Source organism: Procambarus clarkii, chromosome 94 (assembly GCF_040958095.1).
Source record: "Procambarus clarkii isolate CNS0578487 chromosome 94, FALCON_Pclarkii_2.0, whole genome shotgun sequence".
In the NCBI taxonomy this organism is placed as follows: Eukaryota; Metazoa; Arthropoda; class Malacostraca; order Decapoda; family Cambaridae; genus Procambarus; species Procambarus clarkii.
The window spans coordinates 5116102-5137981 of record NC_091243.1 but is presented as its reverse complement, the minus strand read 5'-3'; the positions used below and the strand labels follow the sequence as shown (position 1 = coordinate 5137981).

General features: G+C 36.8%; 1 protein-coding gene across 2 annotated transcripts; it reads left to right on the top strand.

The window, feature by feature from the left end:
• Nucleotides 1–6050: 6050 nt before the first annotated feature.
• On the top strand, nucleotides 6051–19787 carry CSN6 (COP9 signalosome subunit 6). Of its 2 annotated transcripts, none has more exons than XM_045729353.2 (8): nucleotides 6051–6187; nucleotides 8194–8377; nucleotides 9660–9827; nucleotides 11994–12125; nucleotides 13869–14020; nucleotides 16106–16268; nucleotides 18429–18622; nucleotides 19037–19787. In XM_045729353.2, the coding sequence occupies exons 2-8, from the start codon at nucleotides 8200–8202 to the stop codon at nucleotides 19175–19177; spliced, it is 1128 nt and encodes a 375-aa protein (XP_045585309.1). In that variant the 5' UTR covers nucleotides 6051–6187; nucleotides 8194–8199; the 3' UTR covers nucleotides 19178–19787. The 2 variants fall into 2 exon arrangements, with proteins under 2 accessions (XP_045585309.1, XP_069176025.1); XM_069319924.1 differs by lacking the exon at nucleotides 6051–6187 and adding an exon at nucleotides 6642–6707.
• Nucleotides 19788–21880: the final 2093 nt, after the last annotated feature.

The following is a 21880-nucleotide window of genomic DNA, read 5'->3' as shown; positions in this document are numbered from 1 at the left end:
CTTAGTTGCAGAGAACTTGAAGCCATGAATCCTGGCCGGGGAGGATTTACTGGGCGCAATTCCTTAACTGTAGCCTCTGTTTAACGCAACAGTAAAATGTGTACTTGGATGAAAAAACGATTCGTCGCGGCACGGGATTCCAGGGACCTGCCCGAAACGCTACGCGTACTAGTGGCTGTACAAGAATGTAACAATTGTGTGTATATATATAAAAAAATTGGTGGCCCAAGACAAGGCATCAATCGCAAGTTGAAGTCGCCTTTGAAGGAGAGGCGAATCACCACCTCTACAGCAAAGGGTAAGATTGTCAACATAAGAGAGTGGAGAAGATGCCAGAAGAAAGAGAAATAACATAGAGGGCAACCAAAAAAAAAAAAAAAAAAAAGTGCTTAGAACACTACCTTGGAGGTATATCCAATACCTTCGTATTGCTGAAAAGAAGTACCAATCCTCACTCTAAAGGAACGACGAGAGAGGAAGCTTTGGAGGGAGAGAGGGAGTTTACCACGAAGGCCAAAGAACGAAGTTGGGTCAGAATATGGTACAGTATTTCAAGGTGGTGTCGTACGCCCTTTCCAGTTCAAAAAGGACAGCAATAATGGAGGTCTTTGCAGGAAAAGCAGTACGAATATAGACCTCCAAGACATCAGTTCTGCAGCACTTCCAAAAACCAAATTGAGAAGTGGTGATAGTGTTCCAAGAATCACATCAGATGAACATTGACCATATGTTCAAAGAGTTTGCAGACAACTCGTGAAGGCTATAGGGTAGAAGGCCTTAGGGGATGTCCCTAGAGACCCCGGTTTCCGAATAGGGAGTACAACGGCATCGAGCCGGTCCTCAGGGACTGACCACAACTTCCAGACTCTGTTATACAGATTCAGTAAATACAGGTACTGAGACGCGCATGGAGGGAGATGGTGAAGCATCTCATAATGAATGTCATCTGAGCCCGCTGCCATAGAACCACAGAGCCAGAGCAGACTGAAGTTCAGAGAGAGGGGGGATCGTTACAGGGAAGTCAGATGAGTGCGGAAATCTAAGGGATGAAATTCAAGAACGTGCTTATGAAGGAAGGAAGGAAGGATTGAAGATGAGAACCAGAGTCAACAGTCGAAAAGTGGGAACCCAGTTTGGTCGCGACTGTCACTGGATCCGCCACAAGAGTACCACGGAGGTGAAGGACTGGCGAGACATCTGGAAAAAACTTACCCGCTATCTAGCAGATTTTCTTCCAAATTTGCGGCAGAGGAGTTTCGGATGTAATGGTGGAAACATAAGACTTCCAACACTCACATTTAGCCATATGGATGGTCCTATGGGCCACCGCACTCGCCTTCCGAAACAAAATAAATGAATCGGCAGTCTGCGGCGCCGGGGGTTTCTTCAAGTAGACAACCCGAGCACAGTCCTCATTCCACCAGGGAATGCATTTCTGCATGCCCCAGGAGGTAGAGCGAGGAAGAGAGGGGGGCAGCTGAACATGAGGGTTTTGCATTTGATGTTTAGGGGTTAATCCCTGAAGATTATCATGACGGCATCAACTCTGACCTCTTCGTGATTCGATGACCGTTGACCTGACTATGGCTAACTTGTACAGAGGTGTAACTTTTACATTGTCTGCCGCCGCCTGTGGTTTGTTCATCCTCCACGTGGCTTGTTCATGCTGTTATGATGTTCTTGTTGTACTATGTACTGCTCTCTTGTTACAACATTATAGTCCAATACATTACTAAATCTAGAGTTCAATGATCAATCAGTTAAGTGAAAATGGCATTTAAAATGCTGTCCCACCCAACTAGCTTCAACTTTATACAAGGGGTAAAATAAAACATTGCTCCCCTGTATTACTTTATTATTGTAACATGTAAAACTTGCTAACATATATATGGAATCCACTGCAACTCTGCTTTAGGGGTTATTTCATTTCAATATAAATATATATTCCTTATATACAAATATACATAGTGGAAACCATCAAAGGAATAATGCAAACTTTCCAAAAGTAAATGAAAACCAATTACAGTACTATATATCCCTTAAAATAAATGAAGTAACACTTTAACCCAAGTATCTTCTTAATTCTAAATGGAAAGGATGAATGTGCGCATTTAACTTCACTGTCAAGTGTCCGTGAGAGAGCTATCCATTATCTGGTCCGTGTACTGATACATTTATTAATTTCCACGTGTCCAAATATCACTTCAGGAGTCGATAAGTGAAGGCAAAATTCAAAGGGGATCAAGGCCTCTTACTCAGCTGCCACAACTGCTGTCAATCAGCCCATTCTGATGGACTGTATGATCTGAAACACAGCTGAAAAAAAAAAAATGTAAACTAAATATTTTTCCATTATATTTAAGATTCAAGGAATAACTTCCTTATTAATCATATTTCAGTACATGCAAAATATCGTTTGCATGTAACTGTATACCGAATGTGCATATGAACTACACAATATACGCCAGCATTGTGAAACTAAAATTGTGAACATTAAGAGTAACATGATTTTAAAACTGCAAGACCCCCACAAGGTTGAAAATTAACTTGGCAGTATTCAAATTTAGCTTTGTGCACAAAATATGCTATGTAATATCCAAGCAATGATAATTTAAGTTATATTAGGACTAATTACCCTTAGTTTAGCATGTACATCTTAAAATATTTACAATATTAATTTGTGAAGTTCATAAACATGAAACTAAGTTTCAAGATAAATCTAATTACACAGATATACTGTACTGTACTCATTCTTTCCAGTCACAGAATTTGTCACATTTAAATAAGCATCCAATGAGAGGAAACTTGGCTGCTAGAGCGAGTATCAAGTTGCATACCATAAAATGCTATTACCACTGCCTGTATCTTATTGTCAGAGGTGCATTGTTCCACTTACAGTCACATTTATAAAGCCGTAAAGTCCCACTATTTAGGATTAAAAATTTTGCTTTCCTGCTGTTCCTATACACCAAATGTCCAAGATATTCTAAATCTAATTCACTTGACATTTCCCACTATTCAGGATGCTAATGCAAGAGGTAAATGTCTTAAGACTTTAATATTCTATACCACAGATAATACTCTAGTCATACTGGCTTAGCACTAATTTTTGTTTGGCCATATGTAAACTTAATGCCCAAACTTCAAATTTGTGCATACAACTATTCAATTATATCAGCGGGTTACTGGCTACCTGGATAATCCACTATACCTCCAAAAACTATTATATCAACGAGTACTCTTATATGTATTATGTATAATCTATTAAGAATACTCGTTGATATACTGTAATATAGTTTTTGGAGGTATAGTGGATTATCCAGGTAGCCAGTAACCTGCTGATATAATTGAATGGTTGTATGCACAAATTTCAAATTTGGGCAAAAAGTTTACATATGGCCAAACAAAAATTAGTGCGGTGAAAATGACAGTTTCTGGATGTTTTGCTATTTCCAACATATATGGGAATTTTCTTGTAGCAAATGATACACAGCTAGATTCAAATTTAAACATTTTATATGAATATGAACAAATTTGTAAATATAAACTTTTTAATTTGATTTGTAGGCTTAAAAGGAAAAATATAATTATATATATATAATTATATTTTTCCTTTTAAGCCTACAAATCAAATTAAAATGTTTATATTTACAAATTTGTTCATATATTCATATAAAATATGTTTAAATTTGAATCAAGCTGTGTATCATTTGCTACAAGAAAATTCCCATATACTGTATGTTGGAAATAGCAAAACATCCAGAAACCCAGAGTCATTTTCACCGCAAAATGACAATACAGTACTGTACAGATGTTGGACATTACTGTACAGTACATAGCTTAAAATTGGGCCGTTTTCAGTGCAAATTTTGCTTTTGTTTTCATATATTAACAGATATTTAGTTAAAATTAAAGATATTGCCTAAAAAATATACTTAGGATATATAATTACACTAGCTCAAGAAACAGCCTATTGTCAAACTATCAAAAAAAAACATTTTAAATTGAGCTGGGAACTTTAGTTACCAATCTGAGTTATGAGACATCCAACCTTCTCAAGACACTTTACAGCCATTAACCTTAAAAAAGGTACCAAAACTATGACAAGAAAATATACAATTATATTTAGTTTCCTACAACCTGTTACACAATTACTTGTTTCTCTTTAATAAATGGATCATTTAATGGAATACATTGAAGATACTTAGACACTAAATACTTTAAGTTAGGAAACTATCTTACCTGATCCACATACAACAAAGATGAAGAGGCCAAGAAGCCATGGACCAACAGGATAGTTCTCATCGTCAGCTTTCTGTAAAAACAAAACAATGTTAGATTGTTTTGCATGAAATGAACGTCCATATGTGCACGTTCAGCTAACTTTCATATAAACAAAATGAAGCATTTGGAAATAAACAAGCACCCTTTACAACAACTAGAAAGCAAAAATTACAGAAAAAACTAAAGCATGAAAGTATAGACAAGGCAAAACTAAAGCCAAAATGACATCACTGCATCTATGGATTCCCCTGCATCACTTTTAGTATGTTTTATCATTTTCACCAGCTATTACGTACAGTAAGAGACAAGGCCGACATCAGAGCGCAACTCCATAGTCTCCCGAGACTGATGGATGCCTACTACTACTATTATGTACAGTATCCACATACGACAAAGTACTGTACTTTATATTTTCACCAAGTCAAGAAATTTTAGTCATTATGCTATGAAGAACTGGATACAATTTGGATCTAGATACAATACAAGAATATACAATCTGCTGGCTTATATATCGTGTCCAGCTATATTTTTTTTCCTTAGCATAATACAGGGTGTCCCAGAACTACATTTCAATGAAATGTGATGAATTGTTAAAAAGATTACTCCTGTTTATCATGTTTAATGTGTTAGACTTTATAAATGTTTAAAATTTAAATTGTGTCAATTTAAAATGATTGCATCTGGTCCAATAAAAAAGCATCCGAATTCATAGAACGACAGAACCCAAGAGTTAAACTGTGGCTTGGCACGACTAAACGACCAATTTATTGATAACCGAGATTACAATACGCAGTCTCCTGTATATTACTAGTATACAAAATATACATAGCCCACATGTATACAAGCTACCCCTAGAGCTACCTATAGAGGGAACACCTCTAGAACAGCTGGCGAGCAAAATGAAAAACTTGTTCTCGTGGCCTAGACCCTAAAGGTACAATAAACATCACCCCCAAACAAATATTATACATTTATCTTCAATAAAATCAAAACTTAGGAGTTGTATAAACTGTAAGCTACCGTAGCTATTAGATAACCTTAGCAAAAATACCGTCTTATGGCGAGGACGAGCCACAATATGTCAACTTAACGAAAACACAAGAGCCACACAAATTGTAAACAGCCTAAATCTTACCGTAGTTTTGGGCACATTCCCTCTCTGGGTGACGTTTTTGGCGGCCTTATCGTTAGCAATCCTCATTCTCTGCTTGGGAGCCATTGTGTGTGGGTGGAGGTGTGGGAGATGAAGTAGAGGGAGAAGAGAGAAGGTGCGACACGAGTGACACTTGCCAGGGTAGTCCGCAGCCCTCCCTCGCCCCCGTCCTCCCACACCGCATAGTAAACTAGTCCCTCTCCCCTTCCATACCACCCTTCTAAACCAAACTTCCTGCCTAAATTTAAACTCTAGATCAATTTACAACATCAAAAATATTATAATAACCACAACAAATATCGTATTTTGTCCTTCATTGGAAAATAAATGGTAGTGCTAGATGCAATTCTACTACAAATTCTGATAAAGTCAAAATAGGACGCGAGGAAAAGGTTCCTATGGTTATAACAGGAAGTCTATCTTTTAATTTTTGTAACATTAATATGAGGAAGAAAACTCGTCCAAAGTAGGTTTTGAAGGTGTTGTTGGAGACACGTGTAGCTGTCATCCAATATTCATCCGCGCCACGTCTGTTTTCTAAAACATTCGAGACTCGGGGTTCGAGACCTCGAGCAGTGTGAGCGGCGGCCCGAGGCTTCACTGCGACTCGAGACCCAGAGTTCGGGGTCTCGGAGCCCCTGAAGCCTCGAATTCAGCTTTGTTTTGATTCTCGTTTTCTGTTGAAATGTGGTGGCGAGCTGTGTGTGTTTACGAGCTGGTAATGTTCTAGTAATTCCCTAACAAATCCAGGTATTTACCACTATTTTTAAACTACTTACGCATTAGATAACCTTAGAAATCCATTCGTTTATTTATTGATGCACAAAAGTGGTAAAAAAATGCCACAATTTAGCACTTTATTCCTTATTGGTAGTTTCTATGCATTCCATAAACTTAATAAATATTTATAATTTTATCTACTGTAGTTGGTAACGTTTGTACACTCACACTAAACTATATACCTTGCACATTCTTAAAATATGATTTAGTTGAAGATAACAGTGTGCTGATAACGCTGAATTTGAGAGATGACTTTGTAAATATTTTGACCTGCAAGGACTTTTAACACAGCCACTTTGTACATTCGCCTGTTTGCTTAGGCGTTTATATTTTGTTTTAAAACCTACCTAAATCTATCTTGATGAATGTGGTCTTAAGAACTGCTAAAAGTTTTGATCATCTGTTATCACGGCTTCTTAAAAACACATAACCTTCCATTATGAAAATAATACACAATGCACTATGGTGTTTTATGTATTTTGTGTGTGAGGTATGTGACATCAAAGTTTATTCTGGGGCGTTTTGTTTTTATGTGATTAATCCTGACTAATGTGTCAGGATTAGCTTTCTATCCAAGCACACTATACTAGCCTAGCCTAATCAAGCCTAGCCTAGCCTACGCTAACATAGCTTACTCCAGCCTAACAGGGTACAGTCAAATACTGTACAGGTGTTTCAATAAAAGCTCGTTTTCTAATTGTAAACTCCATATAAATTGTTAGGTTTGGCTGTTAAGTAGGTTTGGTTTGGATTGGATTAGGTAGGTTTTAAAATGGGTTTAAGCTTATTACGATATGACTTACATGCTGGAAAATAGCTGTGCATGAATTTACCATATCTCACCATATTTGGCAAAACTTTATCTACAAAATAATTTTATCTTTAACTATAATAATAATATAATATTTTAACTATAAAATAAATTTATCCCCGTAATTATGAATTACTATATGTTAAATTAGTTTTTACGATCTGTAGGCAAACTTTTATTAAATGACCAATATCCATCTACTTCACACAGTACTGTATATGATTTCTCTGACCAACAGAGAGCATATATGTTCATAAATAAAACACCAACACACAGTATATGTTTTCTTCTCTCACTAATAGGCAATGAGAAAAGAAAACATCACCTATATGGTAACTCGGAAAATGCCAGGAATTCCTTCCTTAATCACCCACGTTCACACAAATCAAATCAAATGTTTATTCAAGTAAAAGTACATACATAGATGAGTTGCAAACTTAATGTTGGATTTATAGATGGAGTATGTACATACAATACCTAAAGCCACTAATACGCACTGCGTTTTGAACAGTGTGGAGAAAAAAACACTTGGATTAAAACTTAATACTAATTGAGATTAAAGTATAAATTGTGTTAAAAAAAAAGGAAAAAATAGAAGGAGGGGAACATGGCAGAAATCAGCAACTATACAAGTTGGTCAACAAACAGTATTGTTTGAAAATAGCCAGACATGGATTGACATTTAGGGGGTAAGGTAAGTTACATGGAGTTTATTAGGTAGTACTTAGTTTTTCACTTAAACTGGTTGAGAGAGGTACAGCCTTTGACATGATTGGGAAGGTCATTCCACATTCTTGGTCCCTTGATTTGTAAAGCGTTTCCAGTTTGGTTAAGGCGCGCTCTTGGAATATCAAATAGGTTTTTGTTCCTGGTGTGATGCCCATGGGTTCTGTTACAACCTTCCAACCTTCTAGAAAGCATTTAAGGTACAATACCTGTACACCTATTTCTTTATCGTGATATTTTGTAAATGAATTAAAAAAAATTGGTATAGTTCACATTGAAAATATTATTTCAGACTTTGATATACTGTTTAGTAATTATAAGCTGATTTCAGTGATACTGAGCTGTGAATAATTCCGTTAGGATATATCGTTATGCTAAACTCACAGTAGTAATCCTTAGTGATTGGGATAACTTATTTATAATAACCATATTTCCTCAGAGCTTAATGTCCAATAAAGATATGGCAAGTATGGAAGTGGACGAAGATGTGGCTGCTGAAGCCACTTCCTCATCTCAGTCACTGGCTGTGGAGAGCTCTAGCCAAGCTGCTAGTGGCATCATAAGTGTTGCTGCTCCCACCTCGCCCCTTCCACCACCTCCACCACCATCTCAGTCAACATCTGGTTGGTATAGTCAAATACTATTTTAATATACAGTATTATATTACATTATTCTGACTGTTATTATAAAAATTTCATATATCAAAGCCAAGATTAGAATGCAGACGATGAGTCACAATAACGTGGCGTTAAGGTATGAAGACTAAACACCAGAAAATGAGGAGTCCAGGATGAACCAAAATGTCGTTATCTCCTCATTTTCTGGTGTGTGCTTTAGTCTAAGATTAGGAATGTATGGGGAAAATAGAGGTTAACACTATCGCACGCCGTTCGTGCATGCCGCAGAAATGACGTCATGCGCCATTCGGTGCGGGCTAGCGTGCGGCGACACTGAAAAGTGTATCCTCGTTTCAGTTTTCTCGCCTTAATTCTCTTAATTTTCTCACTTTAATCCAAGTTTAAATTGTTCGTTGGTTCCTTTCATGTCTAGAAAAATAAGTAATTCCTCTTGACAAGCTTGAAATTGTGGTCACTAGTCAGTGTAGCAATAGACATGTGAAGTAATGAACCAGTTTTAAGTTTTCATGTTCAGTGTTTTGCAAGTTTTTACGAGATCTTTTACGAGAAACCCTCTCATTGGTCTTCAGAAGCCTAGTGTATTACCCAAGGCTTGGTCATTTCCAGATTGTATTGTCGAGAAGTTATTGAATGGCCCACTAGAAAGAGGTATTTCATTACATTCAACACTGAATTTTTGTTGAATAGGTTATTGCAAGTGCAGAATAACTCGTTCAACAGTGCCTAACCTTGAGATATGAAAAAATCCGTCAGAGCTCAAAATAAAACTCCTCAGATGGTTCTTGAATGATTTGAAATCAAGGGGGTCAAGGAAGACAGTGATTTAGTTCAACTTTTAGGAAGCACTCTTGGTAATCACTTAGATGTCAGGTTTTCAGGATAAATCAGACATGACATGCTTAGAAAATTAAAAAATGACTGAGATTTGATATAAGAGTTTGTAAAATAGAACTAGTAATTTGCTGAATCTTGCTTTGATGTAATTAACCAAAACTGTACTTTATTGGAATTAAATATTTAATTTGACTAAATTTTAAATCTAGATAAAATATATGAGGACTGGGCAGCAAAAAGGCGGAGTATAATTAAATTATGATGAAGAGTGCAGAGTTATCAGCATATGAATGGGTAGCATTAAATGTGCTATGAAGAAGATCGATGAGAAAATTACTGTTTACCACAATTTGGGAAGACATTGTGCAAATATGTAGAATATACAGTACAGTAGGCTATAAACTCTGATTGTAATGCCTTGTTATGGGTGTAGTTGTTGCAGGAGGCAGTAACAGTGAAGTTGTTAGTGGAGATGGAGATACTGTGATGGCATCAGCAGGCACAGTGGGCAGTGTTTCTGTGTCACTCCATCCCTTGGTCATACTTAATATCTCTGAGCATTGGACACGTCAGAGAGCTCAGGAAGGCAAGCCAGTGCAAGGTAAGCTTCATGTTTTATTGAGTTGTTGTGGAAGTGTATTAAATTGATTTGTTATTTGTTGATTTGTTTGATTTATTTGTACTGCTGGAAATATAGCACAGTACAGTACTGTACTTAAAATGACATACTGTACCTGGGTTCTCAGCTGAAAATCACACATTTCCCTCCTGCTGCATGTGGAATAATTATGTCTTGTCTATTCTCATTTGCATTTCGTCTTTTGTTTACACTAATGAATATAAACAAACACCATATTTTATTCAATATATAAATTAAATAAGTTGATACAGTGTACTTTATTATGATCTTGTAATTTTTGGTGGCCAGGCATACAGTCCATCTAGCCATGCACCTTACCATTTGATCATTTATGTTTACTGATCCAGACTAATGTTGTGGACATCCTCAGTGCTGCAATATTTGATATATTAATGAGTCTGCGAGTTTACCTTCTGTAGTTTGGTCTAAGCCAAAGCTTTTGTGTGTCAGTTGTGGTACAGTACAGTATACTGTAGTGTACATTACAGTATTGCATTGTAATTGAATCATTACTATCTTATTATTTTTCTTAATTTATGATACATGTTTCAGTTTTGGTACACACATTTTTGGTAATTTATTATATTATTAGTTATCAAAAGTTCATTTTTTATCAACATATTGTACAGTATTGACAAATCTTCACCTAGGATCATTCAGATTGATGTGGGGGCTGTTGTACATATGGTTTGTGATCTTGCATTGATACATTGCTAGAGAACATTATAGCCCCTTGATGGTAGTTTTAAGAACTATTTACATTTATATTTATTTGTGGTACTGTATTGTGTTTTTAACTACAGTATGTTACAACTGTGCTCCAGGTGTCTATAAGGCCTGGATTTCCATCTCAGTTGTGGCATGGATAAGGGTGGTTGTAGAGACCAAGTAATCAGTACAGTATTTAAGATAACTACATTTAACCACCAGAGGTGTTTGGGTAATAGCTGTCACTCAAGCACCCCCTCATGTCGAAAGGTTAATTAAGAAAATGACAAAACATTCCTTCAGTATGTCAGCAAACAATAGTGTTAATGTTTTCCCAAAATAAGAGGAAGCATGTACTTTTAGTGTTGACTATTAAACATAAAATACAGATAATTCAACAAGTTGACAGATACACATGGCTACTGGTCCCCCTTCAGTGTACACCAGCTACATTGTATTTATACAGGTACAGTAGTTATATTTACTGAGTAGAGAGAAATTTCCATTGCAACAGTCCATTCTACCTATTTCTTATTTACCATTAAATAAAAAAAATTGAAGAAATTGAGAACCTTTGAATATTTTGTGTTCCAATGATGTGCTAATGCACCTAATTTTACTTGATTGTTCCACAGATGTATTAATGTGTTGTTCAGTCCAAAATGTCTTCCAGTCATCTATTTTTTAACATTGTGCATCTTTTTATAGTTATTATATACAGTACTATTCTGGATTATCCCAAAAGCTAGTTCTCTTTTCCCCTACTGAGTCACATCAGCCTTAGGAGTCGTGTATGGCCTAGTGAAAACCGAAGCCAGAACCTGGGCCTCTCACAGAGGCACAGAGGAGCAGGGGGACTGTTACGATCACCCTCACTGAGAATACATCCAGAAAATAGGCAAAGCAATGCAGACAACTGTAAGGTTCACAAAAAGTACAGTACTGAAACAACCAAACAACTCTACAAATGATTCACACAGACTAGGTCACTCCCCCCCCTCCCCCATCTCTAGTTATGACTGGCCACCAACAGGTAACAATATATACTAGGAGCTCCTGGCCTCTGTACCAGTTTTTTGCTTCAGTTCTGTTACTGATATCTGCAAATGCAGACCTCCGAGTCGCCGGCTTTGGCAGGTTTCGGTTTTCGTTGTTCAGTATAAGTGTAGGCCATTCTCCAGATTCTCTCCTATGAGGGCAATTTACACTATGTATTTTACAATTGTGTGTTTCAAGCCTAGTTATTCCTGTCATTTACCCGGTTATTTGAACATAAATTCAATTGGGTTACTGTACTCAAAAGTTTGGGTTGCCAAAATTCAGATTACCAAGGCCTACAGAGTTACTGGGCAATGAGAACTTAATAATTGTTTTAATTGTTAGTGCAAGGATTAAATTTGTATTCATATTTATTTACAGTGCTTGGAGCTCTGATTGGAAAGCAGACTGGTCGTCACATAGAGATTATGAATTCTTTTGAATTGAGTTACGATGAACTGGGTGGACATATCATCATTAGTCGTGAATATTATACACTTAAGGAAGAGCAGTGTAAGTATATTTTTGCACCTCATCATATTGACTTTTAAGTTTACAGCTCTTATAATCATAACATTTAATATGATCATAAAATTAAATTCCATTTTATATTAGGCAGGATAATGCACATCAGGTGAAGTATTAGAGTACATGATAAGATTTTAAAACTCCCATGGATACATGGGACTCATATTGGCTTCCTCAGACCTCCCATAAACAAATGTCATTTTGAAGAAAAAATCCTGGAAACTGTTCCTGGATGTGAAGGTGTCAGAACTGAGTGAACAACCAAGGGTGCCACATGCAACCTGAGCTAACAGCATTGGTGTTCAGCTTGTATCCACAGCATCACTTAAAAATTATTGATATATATAAGTACCAGTAACTGCTATTATTTTGTGATGATGGTATTATAGAACATCTTGACTGTAACAAAGACTATGTACAGTGTTCATATATCAGTGAACACAATACACAGAGTAATCACACTAATTTGATTAGTCAATGAGAAAATCCATAGGAACCGTGGTGAGGGTTCGAACCTATTCAGTGGGTGTTCCCATACACATGCACTAGTCAACTAGGCCATGACATGATCAAAACGATTGGAACCTGGTAGTTCTACTGAGCTCACAAGGGTTTCCTGAGGCTTCCACTGAAGCCACACCATGTTGTGGCCTAGTTGACTAGGGCGTGTGCAGGGGAACATCCACCACATAGGTTCAAACCCTTATCACAGCTCCTACGAATTTTCTTGAACACAATTCTGTTGATGATAATCATTGGATGATGCAATCAACCACTGCCATTGTTTGGTACATCATGAATATGACCTCGTTCTCGTTTAGAAAATAAACTATGCAAAATGGCTCATATTCTGGATTTACTGACCACAATGCTGATGATAATAGCAACATTGTACTTAAAGTAGCAAGAAGCATGTCATATTGTAGGCCTTATGTTGGGTTGGATGACGACGAGTCGGGCAGTGTCGCATCAGCTGATTAGTATGTTAACACTATGCTGTGTGTATGGGCCCATCAGATCACTTTAGTGGCAAGTTATGGTAAACAAAAATGAATATATACAGTACTGTATATCCTTTTAAGAATTGTAGATAAATGCAGCACTAGGAGAAATAGTTGGAATCTTGGGAAAGCCATTGAGTATATTTAAAACAAAAATCTATGGTTCATTTTCATTTTGAGTTTTACAAGAATATGGAAAAGTTGGTGATTGGAGGGAGTTCTACCTCTCTTTTCGGTTTTTAATTGTAATTTTTGTGCCATTTGGTTGTTTTTGTTATGCCTACCTTTCTGGGTGCCTAACCCCAGTCGACAGCAGATAAGGAAAACCCCCAACCACGGGGGGTTATTGCTTCCTGCAACCCCCTCTAAGGGGGGCCAGGTTCTGTCATATGGTCCCTGGTAGGTTGAACTCCTTAGACTAATGCCCCGGTCTAATATATCACACATTATTTGGTTGTACAGTTGGAAGTGTACAATAGCTGCAGGGAGCCTCCGGGGCTCGCCCAGAAAAATGGCGTTTCATTACATTCAATGCTGGTTTTTTTCATCTCTGGGATTAACTTTGTCATCCTTTTCTGAACTCATTTAAGTGAATTCATGTCCATTCTTTAGTATAGCAACCAAAATTGAACTATATAATGCAATATACATTAATGTTGTGTTGAAAAAATATTTAACATGAACTTTTCTATTACAAGCTGTCATTTCTTGTTTTCTTTGCTCATAGACAAACAAGTATTTAGTGATATGGATTTGCTTGGATGGTATACTACTGGTGACACTCCTGGGCCTCCTGACCTCTTGGTTCACAAGCAAATCTGTGATCTATTGGATAGCCCTGTATTCCTTAAGCTGAACCCTATGGCACGTCACACTGATGTGAGTACAATAGTGTATAACCTGTAATAATATAGTGTATAACTTGTAATCTCATAACCTAACATATTTTTAAAATAAGTTAAATTTTAATACCGTACGTGGAAATAATATTCACATAAATACATTTCAGCGATTTTTCAAGGTTAAAATAAAGCTTTCATTGCATATGGAATGCGCTTTTGTGAGCATTACACTCTTTCCTTACCTTACTGCTACCTTAGCTAAAAATCCTACTGACCTCTGATTAGGATCTGGCACATTTAGGGTATATCAAGATTCCACACGGGTGCAGCTTGGAAGTTTTGGAAGATGGAAGGAAAGGAGATACCATTTTGGTTAAATTTGATTTGGAGAAATCCGTTATAGGAAGGGTGCAGTATACTGTGTGTGTGTAATTACCTAAGTGTAGTTACAGGATGAGAGCTACGCTCGTGATGTCCCATCTTCCCAGCACTCTTTGTCATATAATGCTTTGAAACTACTGATGGTCTTGGCCTCCACCACCTTCTCACCTAACTTGCTCCAACCATCTGCCACTCTGTTTGCAAAAGTGAATTTTCTGATATTTCTTCTGCATCTTTGTTTAGTTAGTTTAAATCTATGACCTCTTGTTTTTGAAGTTCCGGGTCTCGGGAATTCTTCCCTATTAATTTTATCGATTCCTGTTACTATTTTGTACGTAGTGATCATATCGCCTCTTTTTCTTCTGTCTTCTAGTTTTGGCATATTTAATGCCTCTAACCTCTCCTCGTAGCTCTTGCCCTTCAGATATGGGCACCACACAACCGCTGCATATTCTAGCTTTGGCCTAACAAAAGTCATGAACAATTTCTTTAGTATTTCACCATCCATGTATCTAAAAGCAATTCTGAAGTTAGAAAGCGTAGCATAGGCTCCTTGCACAACGTTCTTTATGTGGTTCTCAGGTGACAGTTTTCTATCTAGAACCACCCCTAGATCTCTATCAGAATTCTTTAAAGATTTCTCACATAATTTATAGGTTGTGTGAGGTCTTTGTTCTCCTATTTCACATTCCACATGGCATTTATTCACATTAAATTCCATTTGCCAAGTGGTGCACCATATACTTATTTTGTCCAAGTCTTCTTGAAGGGCATGACAATCATCTAAGTTTCTTATCCTTCCTATTATCTTAGCATCATCAGCAAACATGTTTATATAATTCTGTATTCCATCTGGAAGATCATTTATGTAGACAATGAACATCACTGGTGCAAGAACTGAACCCTGTGGTACTCCACTTGTGACATTTCTTCAGTCCGATACATTGCCTCTGATTACTGCCCTCATTTTTCTATCAGTCAGAAAATTTTTAATCCATGTTAGAAGCTTACCTGTCACCCCTCCAATATTTTCCAGTTTCCAGAACAACCTCTAATGTGGAACTCTGTCGAAAGCCTCTTTTTGGGTCCAGATAGATGCAGTCACCCCAACCATCTCTTTCCTGTAAAATCTCTGTGGCTCGATCGTAGAAAATGAGTAAATTCGATACACAAGATCTTCCTGATCTGTGTGTGTGTAATTACCTCGGTCCCGGATTGGCAAAGTGATTAGGCACTATTCCATTCCTCTGTCACTCAAATCCTTATCTTCATCCATACAGTAGTTGTAATGACTTAGTGCTTTCATGAAAATTACCTTACCATTGCTTACAAACTAGTAATTTCAATTACATTGAATTTGAATATCAAATTACATTTGTTAAATATTTTTTGTTTTTTAAATTAAACAAGTTTTACTGCTATCATTCAGTCTTTTAGTAATTTTTTTTAATTATTTTTATTTTTATAAATGTACTCTTAAGTGGCCCGAATCATATTGTTATGGGTGACATTCAGAAACTTCCAATTTTTTAAGAATCTATTTTGTAAGTCTTGTCAAAGAAAGTGAGAACTAAACTACAGTATATGGAAATGTTAAGTAAATTTATTATTTTTGGACATACAGTGCATCAGCATAGCTTTAGTCAGCCATGTACTTACTATAATGTAACTTTGGGTTTCTTGAAAATTGATAGAATAGAAAGCCATTATTTACAAATTATTCTATTTTTCTTCACAATAGCTTCCAGTAAGCATATATGAAAGTGTCCTGGACTTAGTGAATGGAGCTCCTACTATGTTGTTGGTAGAACTGCAATATACATTAGCTACTGAGGAAGCTGAACGCATTGGTGTGGACCATGTTGCCCGGATGTCATCACACGACACCCAGGAGAGTTCCCTTGGTAAATGTTGTGAAGATTTCGTTTATTATAGGTTAATGTAGTTGGCCTTCATTTAATTGCGTAACTTCTTGAACTTTAGTGGTGTAGAATCTTTTTAGAAATTTCAGTTTCCTGTGTGTATTTATACTTACAATATTTTGCTACACTGAAACTTTCTGGCTTTATTGCCATGTGTATACACACATACACATGTGTACACACACACATATTACTCTTACATGCTACTTTACATATCCTGGAGACTTGGGGATGGCATTAAATAACCAAAGTTTGAAATAAAATCCAAAGAATACACAACATACCATTGGGTCCATTTATCAACTTGCTGTGCTATAGTTTGATATGACATGTTGCCAGCGAGTAGAAAATAAATCATTCCCAATTTTTTTTTACTTTCTAATAGTTAAAATGCATTCCCTGGTCGTAAGAAAATAAAAAAACAAAGTTGTATGTGATACACTTTGCCCCGTGATGGAGCGAGGAAGTCAGGCAATACAGTATTGAGGCACTGAGAGTGCGGTCGCTAGCTTGGGTATTCTTCAGCCCTGGCGTGTGGCCGGTTTGTAGCAAATACATTTTTACATAAATATTTCAATGTCTGAATGGTTTTTTATAAAAAAATTTTTAGTAATATTAATCAATAGTATGTAGTTTGAGGAATTTATATAGTTAAATGTGTGAAATATTACTATGCTCAAAAATATGATCTTGTACAGTAAATAGTGACAATGTATACCTGGTTGATGGGGTTCTGAGAGTTCTTCTACTTCCCAAGCCCAGCCCGAGGCCAAGCTTGTATTACTGTATGTTCTTTGAACAATAAAAGTGTTTGTGTTGTCATTACACTGTCTACACACACACCATATATATATATGTCAACATTTTTAAGCACCAATAAACAATTCTGTTGGGTGTGGTGATGAAATAAAAACACATCAAGGTGCCACACAATATGAGCAGACATCGGGAATCATCAGATATAAGAAAATTATTCCAGTATACTACACATATTGCTGACTAGCCAGTGAACTGCTATAATTATCACATTTGTCACTAAATCCTGCATGTGAGTGCATTTCCACCAGGTTATATTGTAAAGGAGCATGAGGTATTTCATAACACAGGAAACGGGCTGGGTGTTGTCTCTACTTCACATTGTGAACATAATGACTAGTATTGTATTCACTAATATCTGAATGTTGCACACGGTGTTCATCACAGTCAGAATTATCCAACACTATCATCACAGGTTTTTTATTCATCATTATTACGTGGTGCTTTGAACTTCGGCTGCATGTGTCAGTCTTAGATGCTGTGGTAGTCCTGAGGAAAAGGATAACAGCACTATGTACCCGCAGGAGTTTTGAATCTTAAGATATATACTGTATGGCAGCACACACCCTTTACTCTTGATATCATAAGTTGCACAGTACAGTGATGAAAGTAGTTTCTTGTGGTAGAAGATAAATAAAAAATAAAATTATATTGACAAATAGAGGAAAGTACAGTGCAACCTCAAACCATAATGGCCCCTTTGTTCCTACTTACATTGTCCCCCCCATATGGACATTCACGAGTTGGACACTAGATCCATGCATATGAACGCTGTCTTACACTGCCCCATGATCATCCTCCAAGACCTCCCTTCCACTCCACTCAGATATTAACATCAAAACCTTATACTTGCCTTATCAACAATAGGAAGTCATTCTCAATTTCACTCGTTATGTGAGATTAAATACTATACACGTATACAGTGTGACACATTTGGACTGAGCTATAAGCACCAACAGCTTAACCATCAATAATAAGATTTGATCAGAAAGAGTTGTAAACTTTTGAACCACCTTAGTAGCCACACAGTATAGTACACTAATTACAGAACTGTCCTACATATTTGTTTACTGAGGTTGTACTGATCCAAAAAGTTTTGCCAGAAACAAGGTTTATTTATTTCTGACATTTAAAAACAGGCTACATGTAAGCTTTTTAGAAATTCTTTCTATAGGTGATTAATATGTAAGTACAGTACTACAAGAAAGCTACGATTTAAAACACATTTAACTATTAATCCGTGGCACTTGAAGGAGGTACAATATAACAGTGAATCTCTCTATTCCTAACCATTACCTCCCCGTTTCAACACTTATTTCGTTACAGTTGCAGAAAATCTTCAAGCACAGTATAGTGCAATAAAGATGCTGGCTAGTCGAGTGCGCTTGATTGCAGAATACGTTCGTGCCAGCCAACGTGGTGAGGTGGAGTTCAATCACGAGATCCTTCGGCAGGTCAATGCTTTGGCCCACCGACTTCCAGTCTTAAATAGCGATAAGTTTCGAGGAGAATTTTATAATGTGAGTGATTTTCCCAAGTTCAAATTTATTACAATAGATTACCAGTCAGTTGTAAATTTTTATCAGCTCATTTAGCAGAGTAAAGAGAGGAAAAATAAGGCATGAAAATGTTTAGCTGTACTGTACAGTATAGGGAAGGTAGTGGCAGAAACTAGTGGTGGTGAACTATGCAAGATTGTCACAAGTGTTATGGTCTAGAACTACCCCACTAATATCTTATGTACATTGGGATACTACATGAAAGCAGAAGGGCAAGTGATTTGTGTGTGTTGGTTCCTTACCATGAAGGAGCAACATGCTTCACTGTACAGTATTATGTAAATAATATACTTGATAATCTAGGGTTAAATTTTATGTTGCTTTTATTTCAACTCTAGTGAAGACCAAATAATAATTCTTATCTTTTCCTTACAGCAATGTAATGATGTAGCACTGATGTCTTACCTTGGAACAATAACTAAGTGCTGCAATACTATGAACAGATTTATCAACCGATTCAACCTTTTACACGAGAGATTAGCGATGGGTCGCCGGATGCGAGGACTTTTCTTTTAAGGTGTATGTCCTAAAAGAATGATATGTAATGTTAACAACTGCGGATTACTTGGCTATTATTTAATCAAATTACTCTGAACCCCCCCAAAAATATTAATTGCCATATTGAGACTGGTGTCATATCATTCTGCAAATTTTGTGTATGTATAGTTAGATCTAATGATCACAGAGTCTTTAAATTTAATGATTTATTAAGTTGTGTGCTGGCTATATTAATCTTTCATATGTTTGTACATATCTCGATTTGATATTTTATAGAGCTTGAAGGTCTTAATCATTTAAACTTATATTTTGTTTGATATCAGCATAGAGTGCAGTACAGTATTTGATTTAATACAAAGCCATGCTTAAAGGTAACTCTTAATGCATTTTACAATTATATTGTCACAGAGATAAATATCAACAGAAAATTATTGGCAACATTTTGAAGTTGAAGTGTATTTCAGGAAATTATTAATAAATGAACTTGGAGCTTCCTTTCTCAGACAAGAGATGGGACTCATTATCCTTGTACGTATAACCTTTTCCACCAGAGTAAAATTGAGCTTATAAATAAAAATACCAATAGGTTAAAAATGTTAAGTGTCAATAATAAATTTACACCAATTGAGTTGTGTTTATAATTACCCCCCCCCCATGTGTGTGTATACACACATTGTGTTTATACACAGGTGTATACACACAAACATGTGTATATACACACAAAATTCAAAAGGTGACACCCCTAGGGTCAACACTTGCAGCAGAGGAGCTCCAGCATATTTCAACAATCCTAAGTATTGTAGTACAGGTTGATGGTAGTGAGTGGTGTCCCAGAGAACATAAAGGTATAGTGCTCTTGAAAAATAGGTGAGATAACAGGAAAGTGCTAAGGGAAGTGAAAAATCGGATGAGAAAAAGTTGCCCTAGTGTTTACAGTGCAGAGAAGAACATTCAAGATGGCCACTGGCAAGGGGAAAAACAAAACAGAGCTTGATTTTGAGGGATTCAATGAAGAAAGCATTGATATTAGTAGTCTACATAACAAGTTGGTAAATTTAGATACTATAGTGAACTCTCATGTAGAAATAATTAGTAAATTGAAAGAAAGTAATGACCATTTGAATAGCAAAGTTTTATGTCTTGAGGGTTTAGTGAAAGACTTGCGCAAGGATAAGAATCAATTGGAAACAAATTGCAAAGCCATGGAAGAAGAAAATAAACTCTTAAAAATAGCTTTGGAAGAAGTTAAAGTAAATTTAAACATAAATGACTACAATAGGTTAGGCAAGGAAATTCAACAGGAGAAACAGCTTTTGTCAGCACAGATGGAGGAAGTTACACAGGGAATAGAACAGTGCAAGAAAGATATGCAACTCACTTATGCACAAGTGGCCAAGGAGAAGGAAAAAATAGAAGAAGCAGTAAAGGAAGTCAAACACTGCAGCAACCAAGATAAAACAAACATTAGGCTAGAAGTGAGGAAAGAATTGGCATCTAACCCGAAGTTGGTGCAAAACACAGTTGATCGGAGTAAGTCCCTGATCATTTTTGGCTGCAAAGAAAAGGCGATAACATCTAGGTCAGAAAGAGCTGTAGAAGAAGCTAAAGTAGTAGATAAAATTGTTGGCCTCGTGGAAGGTCTTACAAACAGAGAAAATGTGTGCGACTACAGGAGAATAGGCAGGTACGTAAAAGGGAAAGATCGACCTTTGAGGATCACCCTAAACGGTGCCAAACAGATGGAAGAAGTACTAAGGAATGCTAGAAAATTGCAAAGGGATGAGGATGGGAAAGGGTGGTCGTTAAGACGAGATCTTTCAAAAGAAGATAGAGAGAAGCTGAAACTGAACCTCGCCGAGGCAAAACATTTAAATGAGAGCAGGAATGAAGAAGAAATAAATTCTTTTTTCTACAAAGTGATAGGGGTAGGCAAACCAACAAAATCAATAGAGAGAGGGGGAGTGAAGAATAAGGAGAGGGGGAACAAGTTCCTGAAGATTGCATACACCAACATAGATGGAGTGAGATCGAAGATACTGGAGTTAAGTGATGTAATACAGCTGCAGACACCAGACATTGTTGCACTCACGGAGACAAAACTTGAAGATGTAATTTTAAATGAGGTCATATTCCCAAGGGGCTACTCAATTTGGAGACGGGACAGAAAAATTAGGAAAGGCGGTGGCGTTGCTGTGCTGGTAAAAGAACACCTAAAGGTGAAGGAAATAATGACTGCCAATCCACAAGAAGTTGACATAATAGCACTAGAGATCTGCTATGAGGATGATAAACTAATGATGATAAATGCATATAGTCCACCGCCAAGCAGCACATGGTCAAAGGAGGAGCTAGATAGTAAACGTGAAGGTCTTATAACAATAATGAGAGAGATTATAGCGAGAGCGGATAACGATAGATCACGACTGTTGATAGTCGGTGACTTCAACTTGAAATCCATAGACTGGGAAGCATATGAAGCTAAAACAGAAGATTTTTGGACCTGTAAATTTGTAGACCTCATCCTGGAAACATTCTTGTATCAACATGTTAAACAAGCTACGAGGATGAGGGAAGGGGACGTTCCCTCCATGCTAGATTTGATATTTACCAGGAAGGAGGAAGAGATATTTGACATTCAGTACCTTCCTCCCTTGGGTAAAAGTGACCATGTCTTTTTGGGAATAAAGTATGCAATGCGTTATAAGCTGGAAGAAAATAAGG

Coding starts and splice junctions, on each gene's coding strand:
- CSN6 (XM_069319924.1), top strand. CDS start 6,657: ATGAAAATAATACACAATGCACTATGGTGTTTTATGTATTTTGTGTGT. Junction 6,708..8,193: donor TTATGTATTTTGTGTGTGAG/GTATGTGACATC, acceptor ATATTTCCTCAG/AGCTTAATGTCCAATAAAGA. Junction 9,828..11,993: donor GGAAGGCAAGCCAGTGCAAG/GTAAGCTTCATG, acceptor ATTTATTTACAG/TGCTTGGAGCTCTGATTGGA.